The 23,167-nt window shown below is 39.6% G+C and overlaps 1 protein-coding gene across 1 annotated transcript in view; it reads right to left on the bottom strand.

The window, feature by feature from the left end:
* Positions 1-10,035, bottom strand: part of LOC126313022 (Fanconi anemia group I protein-like) — a 219,071-nt gene extending 209,036 nt beyond the window's left edge. Inside the window, exon 1 of the mRNA XM_049992250.1 lies at positions 9,844-10,035. Within this exon, the coding sequence (XP_049848207.1) occupies positions 9,844-9,933 (90 nt within the window). The 5' untranslated portion in view covers positions 9,934-10,035. The remainder of the gene's footprint in view (positions 1-9,843) is intronic.
* Positions 10,036-23,167: the final 13,132 nt, after the last annotated feature.

Raw genomic sequence — 23,167 nt, forward strand, 5'->3', positions numbered from 1 at the left:
TCCTACTCCAAATCACATGCCACTTTCCATGACATTGACCTCCATCTGTCCAATGGCCAGCTTCACACATCCGTCCACATCAAACCCACCAACAAGCAACAGTACCTCCACTATGACAGCTGCCAGCCATTCCATATCAGACGGTCCCTTCCCTACAGCCTAGGCCTTCGTGGCAAACGAATCTGCTCCAGTCCTGAATCCCTGAACCATTACACCAACAACCTGAAAACAGCTTTCGCATCCCGCAACTACCCTCCCGACCTGGTACAGAAGCAAACAACCAGAGCCACTTCCTCATCCCCTCAAACCCAGAACCTCCTACAGAAGAACCCTAAAAGTGCCCCACTTGTGACAGGATACTTCCCGGGACTGGATCAGACTCTGAATGTGGCTCTCCAGCAGGGATACGACTTCCTAAAATCCTGCCCCGAAATGAGATCCATCCTTCATGAAATCCTCCCCACTCCACCAAGAGTGTCTTTCCGCCGTCCACCTAACCTTCGTAACCTCTTGGTTCATCCCTATGAAATCCCCAAACCACCTTCCCTACCCTCTGTCTCCTACCCTTGCAACCGCCCCCGGTGTAAAACCTGCCCTATGCACCCTCCCACCACCACCTACTCCAGTCCTGTACCCGGAAGGTGTACACGATCAAAGGCAGAGCCACGTGTGAAAGCACCCACGTGATTTACCAACTGACCTGCCTACACTGTGACGCTTTCTATGTGGGAATGACCAGCAACAAACTGTCCATTCGCATGAATGGACACAGGCAGACAGTGTTTGTTGGTAATGAGGATCACCCTGTGGCTAAACATGCCTTGGTGCACGGCCAGCACATCTTGGCACAGTGTTACACCGTCCGGGTTATCTGGATACTTCCCACCAACACCAACCTATCCGAACTCCGGAGATGGGAACTCGCCCTTCAGTACATCCTCTCTTCTCGATATCCGCCAGGCCTCAACCTCCGCTAATTTCAAGTTGCCACTGCTCATACCTCACCTGTCTTTCAACAACTTCTTTGCCTCTGTACTTCCGCCTCAACTGACATCTCTGCCCAAACTCTTTGCCTTTACAAATGTCTGCTTGTGTCTGTATGTGCGCGAGTGTACACCTGTCCTTTTTTCCCCATAAGGTAAGTCTTTCCACTCCCAGGATTGGAATGACTCCTTACCCTCTCCCTTAAAACCCACATCCTTTCGTCTTTTCCTCTCCTTCCCTCTTTCCTGAAGAAGCAACCGTCGGTTGTAAAAGCTAGAAATTCTGTGTGTGTGTTTGTGTGTTTTATTTATTGTGCCTATCTACCAGCGCTTTCCCGCTTGGTAAGTCTTGGAATCTTTGTTTTTAATGTAAATAAATAAAATGACACACAAGTGAGATTTGAACACTGATATCCCCCAGCACAATCCAGCACCGTCACCACATAATCACAATACCCTCCCTGGCTGTTCAAATTCACTTGATGTTGCACACCTTGAGCTTGAAACTTTCACTGTTTCGGTTTTGCTTCTTTCTTTCGCAGTTCAGTACACATTCTTCCTATTTTCATGCTTGATTCATGTTCAGTTTCTGACGGACTATCCACTGGACCATTTTGCCACTTCAGGACTTTTGGTAGGAAGGACACAGCATGTTATCTTGGGTGAAAAGTTGTCATCAGATGTAGAATTAACTTCAGCTGTGCCTGTTGGATATTAATGACCTTGTAGGAGATATTAATAGTAAAATAAGATTTTTTGCAGATGATGCAGTTATCCATAATTAAGTACTTTCTGAAAGAATCTGCATACATATTCAATCAGATCTTAATAAGATTTCAAAGTGGTGCAGAGATTGGCAAATCGCTTGAATGTTCCGAAATGTAATATTTTGCACTTCACAAAATGAAAAAATGTAGTGCCCTATGACTAATATCAATCAATCACTGTTGGAATCAGCCAAGTATTACAAACACATGGGTGTAAAACTTCTTAGGGATATGAAATGGAATAATCACAAATGGCCAGTCAATATTGCTCAAGAGTATGGCACCTCTACCAGATAGGGTTAACAGAGGATACTGAATGTATACTGAGAAGGGCAGCATGGGGTTTGTTTAATCAATGGGAGAATGCCACAGAGATACTAAAGGAACTAAATTGGAAGACTCTCAAAGATAGATGTAATCTGTCCCGAGATAGCCTACTTACAAAATTTACAGGCTTTAAGTGATTGCTCTAGGAATATACTGCAACCTCTTATGTACCACTCACATAGGATTTTTGAGGATAAGAAGAATAATTACTACATGCACAGATGCATCCAGATAATCATTCTTCCAGAACTCCTTGTGGGAATGGAACATAAAGATACGCTAATAACTGATACAATGGGACATATCCTCTGCCATGCACCTCACAGTGGTTATGCACCTCACAGTGGTTTGCAGAGTATATATGTAGATATCTGAGGATGGGGGTAGGGGGGTGTGATGGGGTGTTTCCCTTGTAAGGTGCCAAACCCTGGCAAAGAAGGAATCTAGCAAATGTCTGAAATCCCTCAGTTTCCTACTCCAACCCAACTTTGCAGGAATCTAGTATGGTTCCAGAATAAATTGTACTAAGTTTTAGTACAAGTAACTTCAATGACAATTCAACTTTTGTTACCTGCAAAGTCAATTCTTTGTGTTAGGTCCATTTTGTATAACTTATGTAATTGTTTTAATAATAATAATAATAATAATAATAATAATAATAATAATAATAATAATAATAATAATAATATTTATTCAACATCGAATAATCAAATACAATCCCTAGAAATAATACAGTTTCAGGACATCATATAGATTATTCTTCTGAATACGTCAGTTTATAAATTTAAAAACTAATGGTTTGTTTGTATTAATAAATTTTACATTTGATGCATTTTACATTTGGTAGTATACAATCACAATATTACAAATATTGTTGTTATCAACATCGTATTAGTTGTAAGTTACTTTAAACTATGAGCTTGACATACTTATGAAGCACTTTTCATATAGATATAGTACTCGTCTAAGGAATAAAAAGGGTTTTCAATTAGAATTTTTTTTAGCTGATCTTTTAATTTGTTACTAGGAAGGGTTGTGAAACTTTTTGGTAGGGCATTAGCTAGCTTCAGCCCAGCATAAAGTGCATTTTTTTCATATAAAGCTGTTCTGTGGCTATTTACATGGTATCTGAACTTTTGCCTTGTATCGTACTGGTGCAGGTCACAGTTGAAATTTGGATTTATTGTTTTAACGAGCAATATAACTTTCAATATGTATAAACCTATAATGGTAAGCACTCCTAATTTTGGGAACAGATTTCGACATGATTCTCTGGGTTTGGCACCACAAATAATTCTGATAACTTTTTTCTGTAGTATTAATAATGTGCTTAGGTTGGCTTGAGTTGTTGCACCCCATATTTCTACAGCATAGTTTAAATTTGATGAGAATAGTGCATGATAAGCAGTTTTTAGTACACCCATATCCTTACAATATTTGCTCATCATATTTATAGCAAATACATTCTTCGACAGCTTACAGGCTAAGGAATCGATATGCATGTCCCATTTGAGGCTGTCCTGGATTGTAATTCCCAAGAACTTTGTCCATTTTTCTTTTTTCACAATGTCATTTCCTATGGATAATTTCATACCAAATTCTATTTGTTTCCTTGTGTTAAATTCCATCATTGCAGTCTTTGAAGCACTTACATTTAGATGGCTTTCATTAAAATACTTCACTATTTCATTAGTTACACTGTTGCACAGCACCTCCAGACTGTCATAGTCTTCGTGTCTACACACAATTGATGTATCATCTGCATACAATATTTTTTTACAGTTAGGGGAACAATACTGTATGTCATTAACATAAATTAAGAAAAGAAGGGGTCCCAAGACAGAACCTTGAGGCACTCCATATTCGATATCAGTAATTTTAGATTTGAAAGACCCACTTTTTGTTTTAAGCAAAACAAATTGTTTTCTGTTGCACATATAGGATTTTATTAGATCATAGCCAGTTCCTCTAATACCCAGGTTCCATAGCTTGTCAAGTAATATGGTGATGTTGACACAATCAAAAGCTTTTTCTAGATCAAGGAACACTCCAGTTACATACTCCTTATTCTCTATGGCAGTTATTATTTTGTCTATTAATTGTGCTGCGGCTACTGAAGTTGACTTGTTTTTCATAAAGCCATTCTGATTTTCAAATATTAAATTGTGTTGACTCAGGAATGTCATTAATCTAGTATAAATAACTTTCTCAACTACCTTAGAAAATGCAGGTAAGATTGAGATGGGACGGTAGTTCTCAATTTTTGATTTATCACCTTTCTTGTAAATCGGGGTTACTTGTGCTATCTTTAGACTATTATTTATTTATTTATTTCAATGCCCTAACTGAATCACACATGCATTACTGATATTGTAATAAGTATACTATTGTTATAAATAAATAATCTAAATAATTAATGGAAAATCTCATATAAAGATGTGAAACAAATACTAACAAAGAGATAGATGGGCTGGCCAGTACTTACCTCAACTCAGTACAGCCGATAGATACACAAAAAACAACCGAAAATTTACGTTCCTAGCTTTCAGAATAAATGTTCCTTCATCAGGGAGGAGAGAGGGGAAAGAAAGGGAAGAAGGGATAGTTACTCACAACCCAGGTTTTGAAGCAACAGGGAAAGGAAAACAGGGAGGGTAGCAAGGACGGAGGCATGTTTGTCAGAGGGAAGCCAAAGATATTCTACTGTAAGTACTGTGCCAGCTTCAAACCAAAGAGGATGCATACAGAAGTAAAGGAGTATATAGTATAAAGATGTAGGATGAAAAGATGCATGAATGGCTAAAGAGGAAAGGGAAAGAGGAGAAGACTGAAGAGTAAATGGGAGAGTGAGGTTGTTTAACATAGGTTCAGACCAGGGGGATGGTGGGATGAAAGGATGTGTTGGAGTGCAAGTTCCCATCTCCGCATTTCAGAGGGACTGGTGTTGCGTGGGAGAAGCCAAATGGCACACACAGTGTAGTAGGTTCCTAGGTCCCTAGAATTATGCTCGAGGGCATGCTCCGCTACTGGGTATTGGACATCTCCTAGGCGGACAGTTCGTCTGTGTCCGTTCATGCGCTCAGCCAGTTAAGTTGTTGTCATACCCATGTAAAAGGCTGTGCAGTGCAGGCATGTCAGCTGATAAATGACATGTGTAGTTTCACACACCATTCTAACTTTGTGGATTTCTCCACAAAGATAATACACCAAGTTCATATACACAACACATTTTTGGTGTTGTATATGAGATGGTGTCCCTTTGTTTTCTCCACAAGTTAGAGGAAAAGTCTCACAATTAGTCTTAACAATAATTTACATAGGTTCCCTTAACAAATAACTATGCCCAGTTTGGAGAAAGCACAGAGCACATCTATTTACAAGAAGAATTGTAGAAGTGATCCACAAAACTACCATTCAATATCCTTGACATCAATTTGTTGTAGGATCCTAGAACATATTCTAAGCTCAAACATAATGAAGTACCTCAAAAAGAATGACCTCCATCATGCCAACCGACATGTATTCCAACAAAATTAATTATCTGAAACAAAACATGACACACTCATTTCTCATATGACATATTGAAAGTTTTGGATCAAGAGGAACAGATAGCTGCAGTATTTCTTGATTTACGAAAAGCATTTGACTCAGTGTCATATGTACGTTTTTTAGTGGAAGTACAATCATATGAGGTATCAAATGAAATTTGCACCTGGACTGATGATTTGTTGGTAGGAAGGATGCAGCTTGTTATCTTGGGTGGAGAGTCATCAATAGAAGTTTTAGTGGGACTCTTAATGTTCATGTTATATACTAATGACCTTACAGACAATTTTAATAGTAACCTCAGGCTTTTCACACATCATGCAGTTAGCTATAATGAAATGCTGTGTGAAAGAAGCTACACAATTATTCAGTCAGATCTCGATAACATTTCAAAGTCGTTCACAGACTGGCAGCTTGATTTAAATGCTAAGAAAAGTGAAATTGCACACTTCAAAAAATGAAATACCTAGTTTCCTATGACAACAATATCAATGAGTCACTGTTGGAATCTGCCATCTCATACAACTACCTGGGAGTAACACTTGTGGGGATATGAAATGGAATGATCACATAGGTTCAGTCATGGATAAAGCATGTGGTAGACTTCGGGGAGGTACAATCAGTCTACAAAGGGCACTGCTTATAAATCACTCATGCAACCCATCCTAGAATATGGTTCAAGTGTATGTTTCACTTCATTTCATTTTCATTTTATTATCTTCCTATAAATCATTTACATGATGTAGGAATTGTCACAACAAAGTTATCAAACTAGTACAAGTACTCCAGACGTAATAATGGAGTATCACTTTCAAGGCATTTTTAAAAGTACAAATTTAGACATACAAATTAAAACTTTTGCCAATAAATTTACACACAATCAAAGTACTCATCTGTCATAGAAAGTTTTGCTTAAAAGGTAATTTTTAAGCTCAGTCTTAAATTTTACTTCATCTATTATTTCCTTCATGTACACTGGCAGAACATTGTAAAGTTTTATTCCAAAATAACTTACATGCTTTTGGGTTTTTGTTGTCCTTACCCTTTCTACATACAAATTCTTACGAGTTCTAGTATTATAATTATGGCAGTCCTCATTTGTACGTAGATTTTTCATATGAGCTCTTGTACACAGAATGCTTTTAAAAATATACAGTGATGGTATTGTGAGTATTTGCAGTTCTTTGAAAAGGGGCCTACAATGAGTTATTGGAGAGTTATGTGTTATGATTCGTATAGCTCTTTTCTGAAGTTTGAAGATATCTGTTAAGCTTGATTTAGTTTTACCCCAGAACACTATGCCGTAAGACACGATGGACTGAAAGTAAGCAAAATACACTAGTCTAGTACAATCTGTGCCGCATACTCTAGATAATATCCTCAATGCAAAACATGCCGAATTGAGCCTGTGGGATAAGTACTTGAGATGGTCTTTCCAGCTTAAGTTTTGATCAATGTGCATGCCCAAAAACTTTGTGGATTGTACACTCTGTATCTTCTTATCCATTAGTTTTAACTGGAGGTCCATATCTTGAGTTGCTTTGCCATACTATATATAATTTGTTGTATTTAGATTAAGTGTTAACTCATTAGCATTAAACCAATGTTGAATATATTTCAGGACTATATCAGTTGTGGTGGTTAATGATTTTTTTTATCATCACTTATAATTATGCTAGTGTCATCTGCGAACATTATTTTGGTAGAAATATTAGGATTTTTTATGTCATTTATATAAAGCAAGAATAAAAAAAGGACCAAGAACACTGCCCTGTGGGACCCCTATTTCCAATTTCTTTGCATCTGAGACCCATTTGATTTTCTTATTTTTATGTTCTGCGATGATTTCTACCACCTGAGTTCTATCTTGAAGGTAAGATTCAAACCACTGCTTCACAACTCACCTTACACCTATTGCCTCCATCTTGTTTACCAGAATTTTGTGATTTACTGTATCAAAAGCTTTAGATAAATCTAAGTTAATTCCCACTACACATTTTTTAGTGTTGAGATTCCTGACAATCTCTTTGGTATAGGCATAGATAGCTGATTCTGTGCTGTGGCCCGAGCGAAAGCCATGTTGATTGCAGTTTAGAAGTTTGTGAGCATCTAAGTATTTTATGAGTCTGATTTTCATTAATTTCTCTAGAATTTTTGAAAATGATTGGAGAAGGGATATTGGTCTATAATTTTCTACCTTGTATGTATCTCCTTTTTTAAACAGAGGTCCAACCTTAGAGATTTTCAACCTCTCAGGAAACACACCTTCGCTGAAAGACAAATTGGCAATATGTACCAGGGGCTTTATAATTTGTGGGGCAACTTTTTTTATTATTGACACAGGCACTTCATCCACACCTGCAGACATTTTGATTTTAGACTATTTATCACCTTCAATATTTCATTATCATTTGTGGGAGTTAACAACATACTACTGTCTACTTTTGGGGCTGTTAATTTATCATGTTTAGTAAAGTTTTTACTTAATGACACTGGTACACTTAAAAAGTAATTATTAATGTAATTTGCCAGAGTTTCATCTTTTAATTCAATATTTTCACCATTTTTGAGTACTATTTCCTGATCCTTGAGGCACTTGCTCGTTTCCTTTTTCACAATTTCCCAAATAGTTTTTGATTTATAGCCTGATTTTCTTATTAATTTATCATTACTTAGTAATTTTGCTTTTGTAATTACTTTTCTATGTTTTTTTGTAATTTGTTACATGTTCTTTAAGCTTGGGGTCAGTCCAACTCTTCAGTCTATAGTTAAGCATTTTCATGGTCCTGGAGGAATTTCTAATACCTGTTGTGATCCAGGAGTTAGCATGTGTACGCCCATGATTGGTTAGTCAGTGTATTTATGAAGTGACTGCAACTATTTGTGGAGAAGGTTCTTTTGTACATTTGGTATGAACTATTTTTGTCACAGGGGCTATGGGAAATTTAAGGATGAGTGCATGGGACCCATAACAAATAAGACTAACGAGATATTGAATGTACACAGACAGGAGCAGCACGAATGGTCTGTCTGACACATGGGAGTGTGTCTCAGAGATGTTTAAGAAACTGAACTTACAGACTCTCAAAAACAGACGTAAACTATCATAAGAAATCATACTTTCAAGAACCGGCTAAAATCAAACAAGATTAGATTAATCATAGCACAGATGGCAGCAATTAAACAATCTTGAGGGGCAAGATTAGATCTATTACAGCACTGAATGCAGCATTTAAACAACCATTGTTCCCACACTCCATATGTGAATAGAATGGGAAGTACCGTAATAATTGGTACAATGTAGCATACCATCTCCCCTGCAATTCAGTGGTTTGCAGAGTGTACATGCAGATAAAAAAAAAAATGGGCAACAACACACACACGATGTGGAGGTTGTTTATTAGTTTCATTCATCCGTGTTAGAAGCTGAAGCTAATCACAGAAGGCTAATTAACACATTTTTAATATTATATGAAAACCCTAAGGTACTGAAAGGTACTTTTGAACAGGAGAAAATCTAGGAGACATAAGAAGGCATATAATTGAGGTCTTCAAAAACTGGTGATTATCACGCATTTTTCAGGTTTGATGGAAACACCATAAGAAGGTAGGCCTAAATGAGAAAAATTCAATATCTTTCTGAGCAATGATTATGGAAGTGTTATCCAAGTGCTTTTTAGTTAGTAATCTAGCAGTGTTCATTGAGTGTATGCTGTCGTTTCTTTTGAGCGAGCTCGTATTATTAACCAAAAATGTGGGGAGTCGGTGCATGTACAGGAATAGCGGACGCGGAATTCCAAAATATTGAACCAACGGCCTACACGAATTTAGTGAATTGACATTACAACACAGGCTGTAGTTCATCAACTTTGTTTTCCCAGTCTGTGCGACAGCTGTGATGGCATGGACATAAATATCAATGGTGACCAGTGTGGTAGAGGCAAAAATAGGATTGTTTCGAATGACATGAATTTAAGTGTAGCCAATCAAGAGAAAAACGCAATGATAGTACTTAACGGTTCAGGAACAATTTGCAGACTTACAAAGTAAACTCTAAATCCCTATCCGTTGACTTAAGAGACAGTACAGAGTGCAGTGTATTCAATTCACAATGACTTAATGTGACTAGTAAATGCCGAGGTTGTGTGATCGTATCAGCTGACAATATACCGATGACAACCCCAAGAAGGGTATCACTATTAATTTGGTAACTTACTCACTTGTTTAATACCCAATTTATTAACATATGCAGACAACGCAGCGATATCTTTTTCGCGGCCGAGTTCTACAATTCTCTCTTCTAATTGCATGATCAGTGCTCGACTTCCACTGTAATCTCTAAAAAATACATAAACACATCAAATTTGATACATTTCGCGCGTTTTTCATCACAGTCATTGTACAAACGCTATTCTTTTCTTGAACCCGAACAGGTTCACCAACATTTGCAAGGGAGTGACACTACGTTATTGCTTGATTTATAAAACCTATAAAATAAAGGAATTCAAATTGTTATCCATCGTACAGCTCTTTAATTAATTTAGATAATGGTAGCGTGTTCCAAAAGACGACAATTCACTATACATATACATTACCAATATTTTATCTGTCTATGATTTACATACCAGTACGTTAATAGACAAGAAAAATGTACTTTAATTTAACAACAAAATTAATTACAATGTCTTATGGCGTGAGATGAGGAGGAGTGATTTCATTCACTTTTCTAGTTTTCAGAGGGTGGACGTGTGTCCTGTACAGACTAACGCCCAAACGCACGGTGAAAACTGTTTTTATCAACGACTATTTCTGACGTTAATGGGAAGGTAGAAGAGGTAAGTGTGCTTTAATATGTAATCAAAACTTCATATCACGTATTTAGTTTTTTTGTGAAAGTATTTACTTCTGTTGAGAACAGCAATTTTGCAGAGGGGTGTGTCTCTGGCAGTGAAACCTTGTATCTATGTTATTGATGAAATGCTTCGTCGTATCTTTTCTAATATTGTCACATTTCTTGTATTACACCCTTCGCACATTAGATAGCACTTCCATAATACAACGTTCTATATCCTTAAATCGCGTAGAAGTCTTAACACCACTGAGTTAGTCATTACATGCCCTTCACACCAAGAATTTATGAAAGTGAACGCGAACATTTAATTTGTGTTATATTACAATGACTGCATATTCAACGTTTATCATTTGTTTTAACGTCACGAAATCAATGTTTAGCATTAAAGTATATGACAAGTACGTGTAATACGTAGCAAGTGACACACCCCCTTGCTGCTTCATACACCACTTTGCTCTGATTATTGCTTGATACCTTCATCGGTATATGTTATTCCAAGACCATAAAGAAACATATGTGCTGAGAGAACCGACAGTTGGTTATACTTTAGTTACATCTGATACATTAAATGAAACATTATCTGGTAATATTTTCAGTTTTGACACAATCAAACATAACAAAAGTGAAACCATTAACGTATACTAGCTATCCATGAACAGTTGCCAATCAAATTGTATGCTAGTTCCAAAAGATCGTTACTGGTGTGACAGAAGTGCTTATTTTAGATGGGCAATAGCCTATGTTGTTTCCTGCATGAGAGAAGGTTACTGAGTTATTTATTGTAATACCTGCTAATTCAGTGAGCTTACAAGCAAATATGTCACTTCTGAGAGTTAAATTACCTATTTTGAAGTGAAAATAGCAGCTGCGCTTAAAAAAATTGCTGTATGGAAAGCAGGAGTTCAAACTGATTGGGTGTGCTTGTTATTGTAATATACTATGCTAATTGTTGCAGGAAAGAGCAGTCTTCATCAGTTTATTGCATCATCGGAAACATCTAGCAACTACTTCGTTCGGTGCATTGTGAAAGTATAACTTTCGATCAAATTATTTTTCCGCCAGAATTACACTGGTTGCTTAGCTGAATACCGTTTCACAACTAATTACCTTATCGTTCGAAAATTCTGAAGGTGCTCCTTTATGTGACTATCCACAGTAGTGAATTCAGTGATTTCTGTATCTGTACTGCAGTTTTCCTTATTTATTTCGTATATAGTAGAGACGGAACACTTATGAAACGTGATATTTCTGCGTGCAAAGGAAGTTGTAACCTGTTGGTCAATCCTCTTCACAAATAAAAACAGTATGTGACATGTGTCAATATTGCAGTGACCCTTAACAAGACGTTAAATGAGACAAAACCTAAGAACGGTTAGCAATATTAATACGCCTGCCAAAAACACTAAAAATATTGGGTTTTGTCTGAGGATCAAAAATTAAACGTATTTACTCTACCCCAACCCTTCCGCTTCTCATATAGCATCGACAGATCCAAAAATAAAATAAGAGACATGCAGCATATGAGAATATATCCAATAGTACCGGTACCCAAGAATAAAATAGGAGAAGAGAAGAAAGCTATAATAAGGTACCAGACACTCAACCATACCCCAGGCACATAATTTCGACGAGTGAAAATTCATATACATGCAGCAAGAACAGATTGCATTTGCTAAGATGTCAACATCTAAACGACGTACATATCGAGCATAGAACTGTCAGCATTTCATCATTCCTATTAACGCTATAGATTCTTCTTTTCTAAAGCCACTTGTGTACAAGTCTAAACCAGCTTAATTCTGATGTAGTTGGTTTCATGATCTTTCATATAACAAGTACTACTATCTATTTGGACCGGCACTGTTTAGCGCACATTTTAGCCACCAAGGCATATGAAAATGTCTCCGTGCTTTAAATGATTTACAAGCCCGACGTGATAACAGCATATAACTTTACAACTAATTTCAGTGCATCAGCCGAGCGAGGCAGTTTTCCTGATATCTCGTGGGCAGACGCAGAAACTTTAATTTTGTGTCAAGTACAAAATGAAGTATACGAGGTCGAGGGCGATATTCAGTAAACACTAGGAATCGAGAACTCAGATTGTCACCTAGAAGCCTGTACTGAAGCGGTTGAAAAAAGGGGAATGCTGCGGCCTTTAATTTTTGTACTGAGCTGAAGTCTATTGCATTACAATAACACAACTGCGGGTGCGGAATAGATTGCTTATTGCGATCCAGTATAGCTAAGATCAGACAGCTGTTACTTAATGAAATTTTTTTGTTGGAGACATAGTTCTTGTACTATGGCTGAGGCGTTAAAGTTACAGGTGCAATGAGAGGCGACGGACAAACTTGTTACACTAAACGGGAAATCCCGTCGCTGACGCGTGGACGAAGACAGACAGGGCACTTAAAACAATGCAGACATGCAAGTGCCGCTGTGTTTTCGGCTCTTCAAGTTTTATTGCTATTTTCTTCAGTCCCTCTTAGTCTACGTCGAGATTATATAGCCAGTTCGTTTCTGAATGATAACAATAAGAACCCTTCTTCTTGACAGAATTTTAAATATTAACAAAAGTAATTAAGATGCACTGACGAATTATTGCCAACAGAGCTCGAGGGACATAATTGTAATCGAAAGTCAAAAGGATACACAAAGCGAAGCCGTAGTTGGTCTACTGGGGAATCTGTTAATGTAAGAAGAGAACGATTAATTACGGAGTTCTTTTCAAGCAAATCTTACTATTTACATTTCAAAGAGTACACGCTTTACGTAAACAAGGTTGAGTTAATTGAGAAAAAATATGTATCTTGGCAGCTTGGTTCCCTAGTCACAATCGTCAGAATTTTTAATTTCGATTTTTTTATTATTAAATTTATAGGCTATGTTAGTATGGGGTGTGACGAAAAGGTACGACAAAACATTTCCATATTAAAACTCATTTTCTACAACTCTTCTCTTTATATGAGAAACACACAACGTGTCAACTTACAGCTTGAAGCTCTTTCTTACATGAAATATTCAAAATGCCGTTTTGATTACATCTCGTTAACTTGTTAGGTTCTCACTGGTGTTTTGTGTTCCTTGTTGACATGTCACTCCTGTATCGCCTTATTTTCCTGCGATCGGCGATATATCCTCGCAAGAAGCGTCGCAGAATGAGTTCCACATCTACATCCATACTCCGCAAGACACCTGACAGTGTGTGGCGGAGGGTACATTGAGTACCTCTATCGTTTCTCCCTTCTATTCCAGTCTCGTATTGGTCGTGGAAAGAAGGATTGTCGGTATACCACCGTGTGGGCTCTAATCTCTCTGATTTTATCCTCATGGTCTCGTCGAGAGATAAACGTAGGAGGGAGCAATATACTGCTTGACTCTTCGGTGAAGGTATGTTCACGAAACTTCAACAACAGCCCGTACCGAGCTACTGAGCGTCTCTCCTGCAGAGTCTTCCACTGGAGTTTATCATCTCCGTAACGCTTTACTAAATGATCCTGTAACGAAGCGCGCTGCTCTCTGTTGGATCTTCTCTATCTCTTCTATCAACCCTATCTGGTACGGATCCCACACTGCTGAGCAGTATTCAAGCAGCGGGCGAACATGCGTACTGCAACCTACTTCCTTTGTTTTCGGATTGCATTTACTTAGGATTCTTCCAATGAATCTCAGTCTGGCATCTGCTTTACCGACGATCAACTTAAGATGATCATTCCATTTTAAACCACTCCTAATGCGTACTCCCAGATAATTTATGGCATTAACTGCCTCCAGTTGCTGACCTGCTATATTGTAGCTAAATGATAAGGGATCTTTCTTTCTATGTATTTGCAGCACATTACACTTGTCTACATTGAGATTCAATTGCCATTCCCTGCACCATGCGTCAATTCGCTGCAGATCCTCCTGCATGTCAGTACAATTTTCCATTGTTACAACCTCTCGATATACCACAGCATCATCCGCAAAAAGCCTCAGTGAACTTCCGATGTCATCTGCAACATCTCCCGCCATAATTCATAAGAAATAGTTCACGGGTGATGGGTAAGATGTGTATAAACAATATTTCGGCAGGCGACCATGTTGCTATCATCTTGTCGCTGATGAGCTGTTGGTAACAGATTATGACAACGTGGTCGCTTGCCGAAATATTGTGCCTGTCGGACACTGACATCCGACCTTTCGCTCGTAAACTATTTCCCCACATTTTTTTCTGCTACGTGTAAGGAATGTGTTCTGAAAATATTTGCCCATCTTTTTGTTCCACCCTGCCGCACAACTTGACCAGAAGAAGGGATCGGTTGGTAGGACATGTTCTGAGGCATCAAGGAATCACCAATTTAGTATTGGGGGGCAGCGTAGAGGGAAAAATCGTAGAGGGAGACCAAGAGATGAATACACTAAGCAGATCCAGAAGGATGTGGGTTGCAGTGGGTACTGGGAGATGAAGAAGCTTGCACAGGATAGAATAGCATGGAGAGCTGCATCAAACCAGTCCCAGGACTGAAGACCACAACAACAACAATTTCAAATGACACGTGGGCTTGTAACGAGAAACCACTCAAAAACCGATAGTTGTTAAGCGAGCTCTGGAGAGATTCCTGTTGCAAGTTGCTAGGAGAAACAAGAAAACATCCAAATCGATCAGGGAAGAAAGAGGAGTGAAAGAGATATTTGTGGCTGTAACGAAAATGAAATGGGGATAGGCAAGACTTGTAGCCAAGCGAATTAACCAAATAAGTCCTTTAGTGGACTTCGGTAAATAAGAAAAGACCAACACGATAGTCCAGTAAACAGTAGTACTGTATCAGGAACATCAGTAGAAAGAACCACAAACAAGTACAGACTACCTAAAACAAGTAAAAGTAAACAAGTCTTGGTATAGGAGCATAGGCGAACATCCATGACCAAATGCGAGCAACATCGAGATTATTTGGAGCTGCCTGAAATACATCTTCCCCTGTGCAGGACACGAGAAAGTGGTCCATGGTTTGCGCAGTTTCCACATACCTTGGGTCTGCACTTCGCAGTTGAAGTTGGCCTCGACCACCAGAAATCACAATTTTTTGACATTACATCTGGATCTTACGGCTCAGAGCGTAGACGAATGCCACGTAGTCACTTCTCTTTTTGCCCAGAAGGGGGATTTTTAGAAGACTGAGGCCAATGTGGGTCGTTTACAGCTTGTACGTTTCACATTTCTATTAGTGCAATGGGCGGAGTCGCCAGTAAGATGTTGCTGGGTTCCGTGAAACTTTTCCTAGACCTCAATCTCTGTACGGTTGATACATAACCTTATAATGGATAGCCAGGCTTTGTGACCAGGTTTGTTCTTTCCATTGCGGCAGCAACCTCACGACAGGTACCTGGAAGAGCATATCTACCATATGACACTACCTTAGGAAGTGGAGTAGGCAGCGAACATCCAATAACAAGCTTGTACGTCTCATTTAGAGCCCTGTTGGCTTCTTTGGCTTGGTGAGACCTGTAGCAGACAGGCTATATGTATTCGACCTCGGAGTATCAAACTGATAATACCGTTGGTCTTAAAATGACATGATGACATTAGAAAATTAGCGGGAGCAATATGGCTCCAGCTAATATAAAATGCACATTCAAAGACAAAAAAGGCCGACGCACCACGAAGGAATTATCCGAATGTCTCGGAAATTGGCAGATGTGATGTAGATATATTTGAAAGACAAACTATCATTTTCTCGTCAGTACATTGAATAGTTCCTCTCTGTTTACATTTAAGTGTCCTGAGTATGAAGTCGAAAATTGAAGTAAAATGGTCAAAGCCTTTTTAGATATCGACTCATATTCTTCTTTTATAGAAATCCAAAAGGCTTCAAGAGACAATTCCCTATGCTTAATCATCAGTCCACGATCCGTAGATTAGCTGCCAGTTCTTCTTCTTCTGTTAATGTTAAGCCGAAATCACGTAAAATTTCCATGAATGGGTTTCGAATCCATCATTACTGTTCAGTGTTGAGGGAAGGAAAATGTTAACTCAGTTTCTCTTCTAAACTTATTAAATGATCTGTTACGATTGGAAGTACGTATTTCATTTATGCACGTGTTCCTTACCAACGGGAATATTTCCAAGTTACCTTGAACAGCTCATCTTTTCCATATTTGTAGTTTTCTTTGAAACGCTTTAATTTTGTCGGTGAATGTGAGGATATTTTCTTCTTTTCGTTGCATGCTAGTGTTCAAAATATTGAACTGTTGGAATATATCGGCCAAATACTGCAGTCAGGCAATCAAAAATTCACAGGTTGCAAAAATTTAAATTTTTAATTTCTTCGAGAAACACGAGAAGTTCTTCTAGATCGTGCACAAGGGGAAGTACTTTCCCCCTCGACAACCACCTGACTTCTGTGTGTAAAAGCAACCGTCTGTGTTATCACATATCGGTACAAAGTTTTCATAAAATTTACCATCTGATCAACTTGCTCTATGATTTTTCTCAGTTTTTCTCCCAATGTTTTTGCTATTAAGGCGTCCATATGAAGAAAGCAGTGAGTTACGATAACATCTTCATTTTGTTTTTTACAAAAGAAATAAGGCCCTTAACACAGCCTACCATTAAAGGGGCGCCATATGTACAAATACCCACACACGACTTCCATGTTAACTGCCACTTATTAAGATAATCACTTAAAATGTTGAAAACGTCCTTAACCTTTAGTAGACACACTTAATTCTTTGCAAAAGAGAAACTGATTTTGTATTTGATCTTGATTAATGAAACGGACAAATGCTAAGAGTTTCGATTGGTTGGTAATATCTGTTGATTCATCAACTTGCAATATAAAGTTTGAGAGCTTGAGTTTATTATTGCATACATGTTTCTCAATATTAGTAGACATTTCTGTAATTCGTCCGTGAACTGTACCATTCGACAAAGGAATCTTGCTTATTTTTGCTTATTTTCATAGCTGCTTCATTTACTAGCATCTTCATTACTTTTTTTTCGTTTCAAGCAGGCAAAATAAGTGAGTCACTCATAGCGTAAGCTTTCATACTCCTTGCTATTAATTCAAAGACTTGGTAGGAAGCGATCAGTGCCGGCCGCGGTGGTCTCGCGGTTCTAGGCGCTCAGTCCGGAATTGCGCGACTGCTACGGTCGCAAGTTCGAATCCTGCCTCGGGCATGGATGTGTGTGACGTCCTTAGGTTAGTTAGGTTTACGTAGTTCTAAGTTCTAGGAGACTGATGACCACAGATATTAAGTCCCATAGTGGTCAGAGCCATTTGAACCATTTGCAGCGATCAGAGCTTTATCAGAAACAGACATTACACTTTTAAAATAATTTTCTGCCCTTGTTTACCGTTCAGAGAATCTCCTGAAATAGGTTACATGCATATTTTGCAAATGTGAATGCGTTGTTTCAAAATCTCTTCTCAGTTTACTGGGAAGCAGAGATTAATTTGCCATTTTATACTCACATATTAAGCATAGTGGGAAAGAACAATCCTCACTCCCAGTCTAAGTAAAACCATAGCTTAAGTAGCTTTAATTGTACTTACGAGTAGGCCGCAGTTTCTTTTATTTTTTTTATTTTTTTTATTTTTACTTGCACTTGCGGAATCGGATTCTTCGACAGCATGCTTATTTTTCAGAAATCTATCCATTTCATTCGATTGTATTATGCATATGTTTCATTTTTACTGCTTTGAAAATAAGTAGTACGCTGTACATAAAACATGAGCCCCAAGCACGCTAATAACACCTTCCTGACGTATCACCTGAAAGCTCTGCGATAAGGTCAAGTGCACAACGGTGGAAACGCATTTTCCTTCTGGGCCTATATTCTTCTGCCTCCATGGGTTAACAGCCGTGCCAACGATAATTTTCAGGTTCCGTTAACTTTGCTGGAAGCTTCTGTCATATATCTGCTGGATCACTAAACTGCAGTGGAAATGACGCTCAGAAGTAGCAAGGCTTCATGAACAATGACGATCATGTTCACATGTGCTAATCATCTGCAGCAAAGAATAGGAAATGAAATTCTTTTAGTCACGGGCAGCTCGAGGTCAAAAAATAAGCAGCTCTCATAGATAATTTCCTCTCCGTTTCTCTTTTCAATAATACACTCCTGGAAATTGAAATAATTCATTGTCCCAGTAAGGGGAAACTTTATTGACACATTCCTGGGGTCAGATACATCACATGATCACACTGACAGAACCACAGGCACATAGACACAGGCAACAGAGCAAGCACAATGTCGGCACTAGTACAGTGTATATCCACCTTTCGCAGCAATGCAGGGTCCTATTCTCCCACGGAGACGATCGTAGAGATGCTGGATGTAGTCCTGTGGAACGGCTTGCCATGCCATTTCCACCTGGCGCCTCAGTCGGACCAGCGTTCGTGCTGGACGTGCAGACCGCGTGAGACGACGCTTCATCCAGTCCCAAACATGCTCAATGGGGGACAGATCCGGAGATCTTGCTGGCCAGGGTAGTTGACTTACACCTTGTAGAGCACGTTGGGTGGCACGGGATACATGCGGACGTGCATTGTCCTGTTGGAACAGCAAGTTCCCTTGCCGGTCTAGGAATGGTAGAACGATGGGTTCGATGACGGTTTGGATGTACCGTGCACTATACAGTGTCTCCTCGACGATCACCAGAGGTGTACGGCCAGTGTAGGAGATCGCTCCCCACACCATGATGCCGGGTGTTAGCCCTGTGTGCCTCGGTCGTATGCAGTCCTGATTGTGGCGCTCGCCTGCACGCCGCCAAACACGCATACGACCATCATTGGCACCAAGGCAGAAGCGACTCTCATCGCTGAAGACGACACGTCTCCACTCGTCCCTCCATTCACGCCTGTCGCGACACCACTGGATGCTGGCTGCACGATGTTGGGGCGTGAGCGGAAGACGGCCTAACGGTGTGCGGGACCGTAGCCCAGCTTCATGGAGACGGTTGCGAATGGTCCTCGCCGATACCCCAGGAGCAACAGTGTCACTAATTTGCTGGGAAGTGGCGGTGCGGTCCCCTACGGCACTGCGTAGGATCCTACGGTCTTGGCGTGCATCCGTGCGTCGCTGCGGTCCGGTCCCAGGTCGACGGGCACGTGCACCTTCCGCCGACCACTGGCGACAACATCGATGTACTGTGGAGACCTCACGCCTCACGTGTTGAGCAATTCGGCGGTACGTCCACCCGGCCTCCCGCATGCCCACTATACGCCCTCGCTCAAAGTCCGTCAACTGCACATACGGTTCACGTCCACGCTGTCGCGGCATGCTACCAGTGTTAAAGACTGCGATGGAGCTCCGTATGCCACGGCAAACTGGCTGACACTGACGGCGGCGGTGCACAAATGCTGCGCAGCTAGCGCCATTCGACGGCCAACACCGCGGTTCCTGGTGTGTCCGCTGTGCCGTGCGTGCGATCATTGCTTGTACAGCCCTCTCGCAGTGTCCCGAGCAAGTATGGTGGGTCTGACACACCGGTGTCAATGTGTTCTTTTTTCCATTTCCAGGAGTGTAGTTATTTTACACACAAAAGTAAAAAGGGTTTCCTAAAAGCGCATTATTTCTATCAAAAGTTGTGAAATTAAGGTAAAGCTGTTGTAATGCAATTCTAGTGCAAGGAGATAAACAAAATGACATTTGAGGCATTTATTAATTATGAATGACCATGAATCATTATGTTGTAAGAAACTTGCAGTCCATGGTTGCAGTCTTGGACTGCAATTTTTTTCCAACATATCAAATAAGTTACTGTGTTGGCCACACCAACCAAACTTTACCGTGGATAAATGGATAAAGTGTTACAGTTATAAATACAGTTACATTCATTATTAAATGAATTAGTCACTCCGACCACTGCCTATTGTTATGATTGTAGTAATGTGACAATTATCTTACCATTCTGTTTCTCCAGACCGCAGCGTTGTGCCATCCGAATAATTTTTTTTCCCTCCCCACTGCGAATTACACTTCCCTAGAATTCCTTACACTTCTCGGTGGTGTAAGGGATGATCTCGATGGGCCAGCAATGGCTTTATCATCACACATTATTTTGGAATACCTTTGCCCAGTTACCAAACAGCCGCCACTCCTAGATAGCTAAGGTTAGCAGCAATGAAAGAGAGGAGACAGTCGGCATGAAACGTTCCAAATACTGTCGACACTACAACGAGAATAAGCGTCTAATGTCCTTAACCAAACTAAACTGTTGTTGTTGTTGTTGTTGTGGTCTTCAGTCCTGAGACGGGTTTGATGCAGCTCTCCATGCTACTCTATCCTGTGCAAGCCTCTTCATCTCCCAGTACCCACTGCAACTTACATCCTTCTGAATCTGCGTAGTGTAGTCATCTCTTGGTCTCCCTCTACGATTTTTACCCTCCACGCTGCCCTCCAATACTAAATTGGTGATACCTTGATGCCTCAGAACATGTCCTATCAACCGATCCCTTCTTCTGGTCAAGTTGTGCCACAAACTTCTCTTCTCCCCAATCCTATTCAATACTTCCTCATTAGTTATGTGATGTACCCATCTAATCTTCAGCATTCTTCTGTAGCACCATATTTCAAACGCTTCTATTCTCTTCTTGTCCAAACTATTTATCGTCCATGTTTCACTTCCATACACGGCTACACTCCATACAAATACTTTCAGTAACGACTTCCTGATACATAAATCTATATTCGATGTTAACAAATTTCTCTTCTTCAGAAACGCTTTCCTTGCCATTGCCAGTCTACATTTTATATCCTCTCTACTTCGACCATCATCAGTTATTTTGCTCCCCAAGTAGCAAAACTCCTTTACTACTTTAAGTGTCTCATTTCCTAATCTAATTCCCTCAGCATAATCCGACTTAATTTGACTACATTTCATTATCCTCGTTTTGCTTTTGTTGATATTCATCTTACATCCTCCTTTCAAGACACTGTCCATTCCGTTCAACTGCTCTTCCAAGTCCTTTGTTGTCTCTGGCAGAATTACAATGTCATCGGCGAACCTCAAAGTTTTTACTTCTTCTCCATGAATTTTAATACCTACTCCAAATTTTTCTTTTGTTTCCTTTACTGGTTGCTCAATATACAGATTGAATAACATCGGGGAGAGGCTACAACCCTGTCTCACTCCTTTCCCAACCACTGCTTCCCTTTCGTGCCCCTCGACTCTAATAACTGCCATCTGGTTTCTGTACAAATTGTAAATAGCCCTTCGCTTCCTGTATTTTACCCCTGCCACCTTTAGAATTTGAAAGAGAGTATTCCAGTCAACATTGTCAAAAGCTTTCTCTAAGTCTACAAATGCTAGAAATGTAGGTTTGCCTTCCCTTAATCTATTTTCTAAGATAAGTCGTAGGGTCAGTACTGCCTCACATGTTCCAACATTTCTGCGGAATCCAAACTGTTCTTCCCCGAGGTCGACTTCTGTCAGTTTTCCATTCGTCTGTAAAGAATTCGCGTTAGTATTTTGCAGCTGTGACTTATTAAACTGATAGTTCGGTAATTTTCACATCTTACAACACTTGCTTTCTGTGGGATTGGAATTATTATATTCTTCTTGAAGTCTGAGGGTATTTCACCTGTCTCATACATCTTGCTCACCAGATGGTAGAGCTTTGTCAGGACTGTCTCTCCCAAGGCCGTCAGTAGTTCCAATGGAATGTTGTCTACTCCGGGGGCCTTGTTTAGACTCGGGTCTTTCAGTGCTGTGTCAAACTCTTCACGCAGTATCGTATCTCCCATTTCATCTTCATCTACATCCTCTTCCATTTCCATAATATTGTCCTCAAGTACATCGCCCTTGTATAGACCCTCTATATACTCCTTCCACCTTTCTGCTTTCCCTTCTTTGCTTAGAACTGGGTTTCCATCTGAGCTCTTGATGTTCGTACAAGTGGTTCTCTTATCTCCAAAGGTCTCTTTAATTTTCCTGTAGGCAGTATCTATCTTACCCCTAATGAGATAAGCCTCTACATCCTTACATTTGTCCTCTAGCCATCCCTGCTTACCATTTTGCACTTCCTGTCGATCTCATTTTTGAGACGTCTGTATTCCTTTTTGCCTGCTTCATTTACTGCATTTTTGTATTTTCTCCTTTTATCAATTAAAGTCAATATTTCTTCTGTTACCCAAGGATTTCTACTAGCCCTCGTCTTTTTACCTACTTGATCCTCTGCTGCTTTCACTACTTCATCCCTCAAAGCTACCCATTCTTCTTCTACTGTATTTCTTTCCCCAATTCCTGTCAATTGCTCCCTTATGCTCTCCCTGAAACTCTGTACAACCTCTGGTTCTTTCAGTTTATTCAGGTGCCATCTCCTTAAATTCCCATCTTTTTGCAGTTTCTTCAGTTTTAATCTCCAGTTCATAACCAATAGATTGTGGTCAGAGTCCACATCTGCCCCTGGAAATGTCTTACAATTTATAACCTGGTTCCTAAATCTCTGTCTTACCATTATATAATCTATCTGAAACCTGTCAGTATCTCCAGTCTTCTTCCATGTATACAGCCTTCTTTTATGATTCTTGAACCAAGTGTTACCTATGATTAAGTTGTGCTCTGTGCAAAATTCTACCAGGCGGCTTCCTCTTTCATTTCTTTGCCCCAGTCCATATTCACCTACTATGTTTCCTTCTCTCCCTTTTCCTACTACGGAATTCCAGTCACCCATGACTTAAATTTTCATCTCCCTTCACTATC

The sequence above is a fragment of the Schistocerca gregaria genome, unplaced genomic scaffold, assembly GCF_023897955.1.
Source record: "Schistocerca gregaria isolate iqSchGreg1 unplaced genomic scaffold, iqSchGreg1.2 ptg000461l, whole genome shotgun sequence".
Lineage (NCBI taxonomy): Eukaryota > Metazoa > Arthropoda > Insecta > Orthoptera > Acrididae > Schistocerca > Schistocerca gregaria.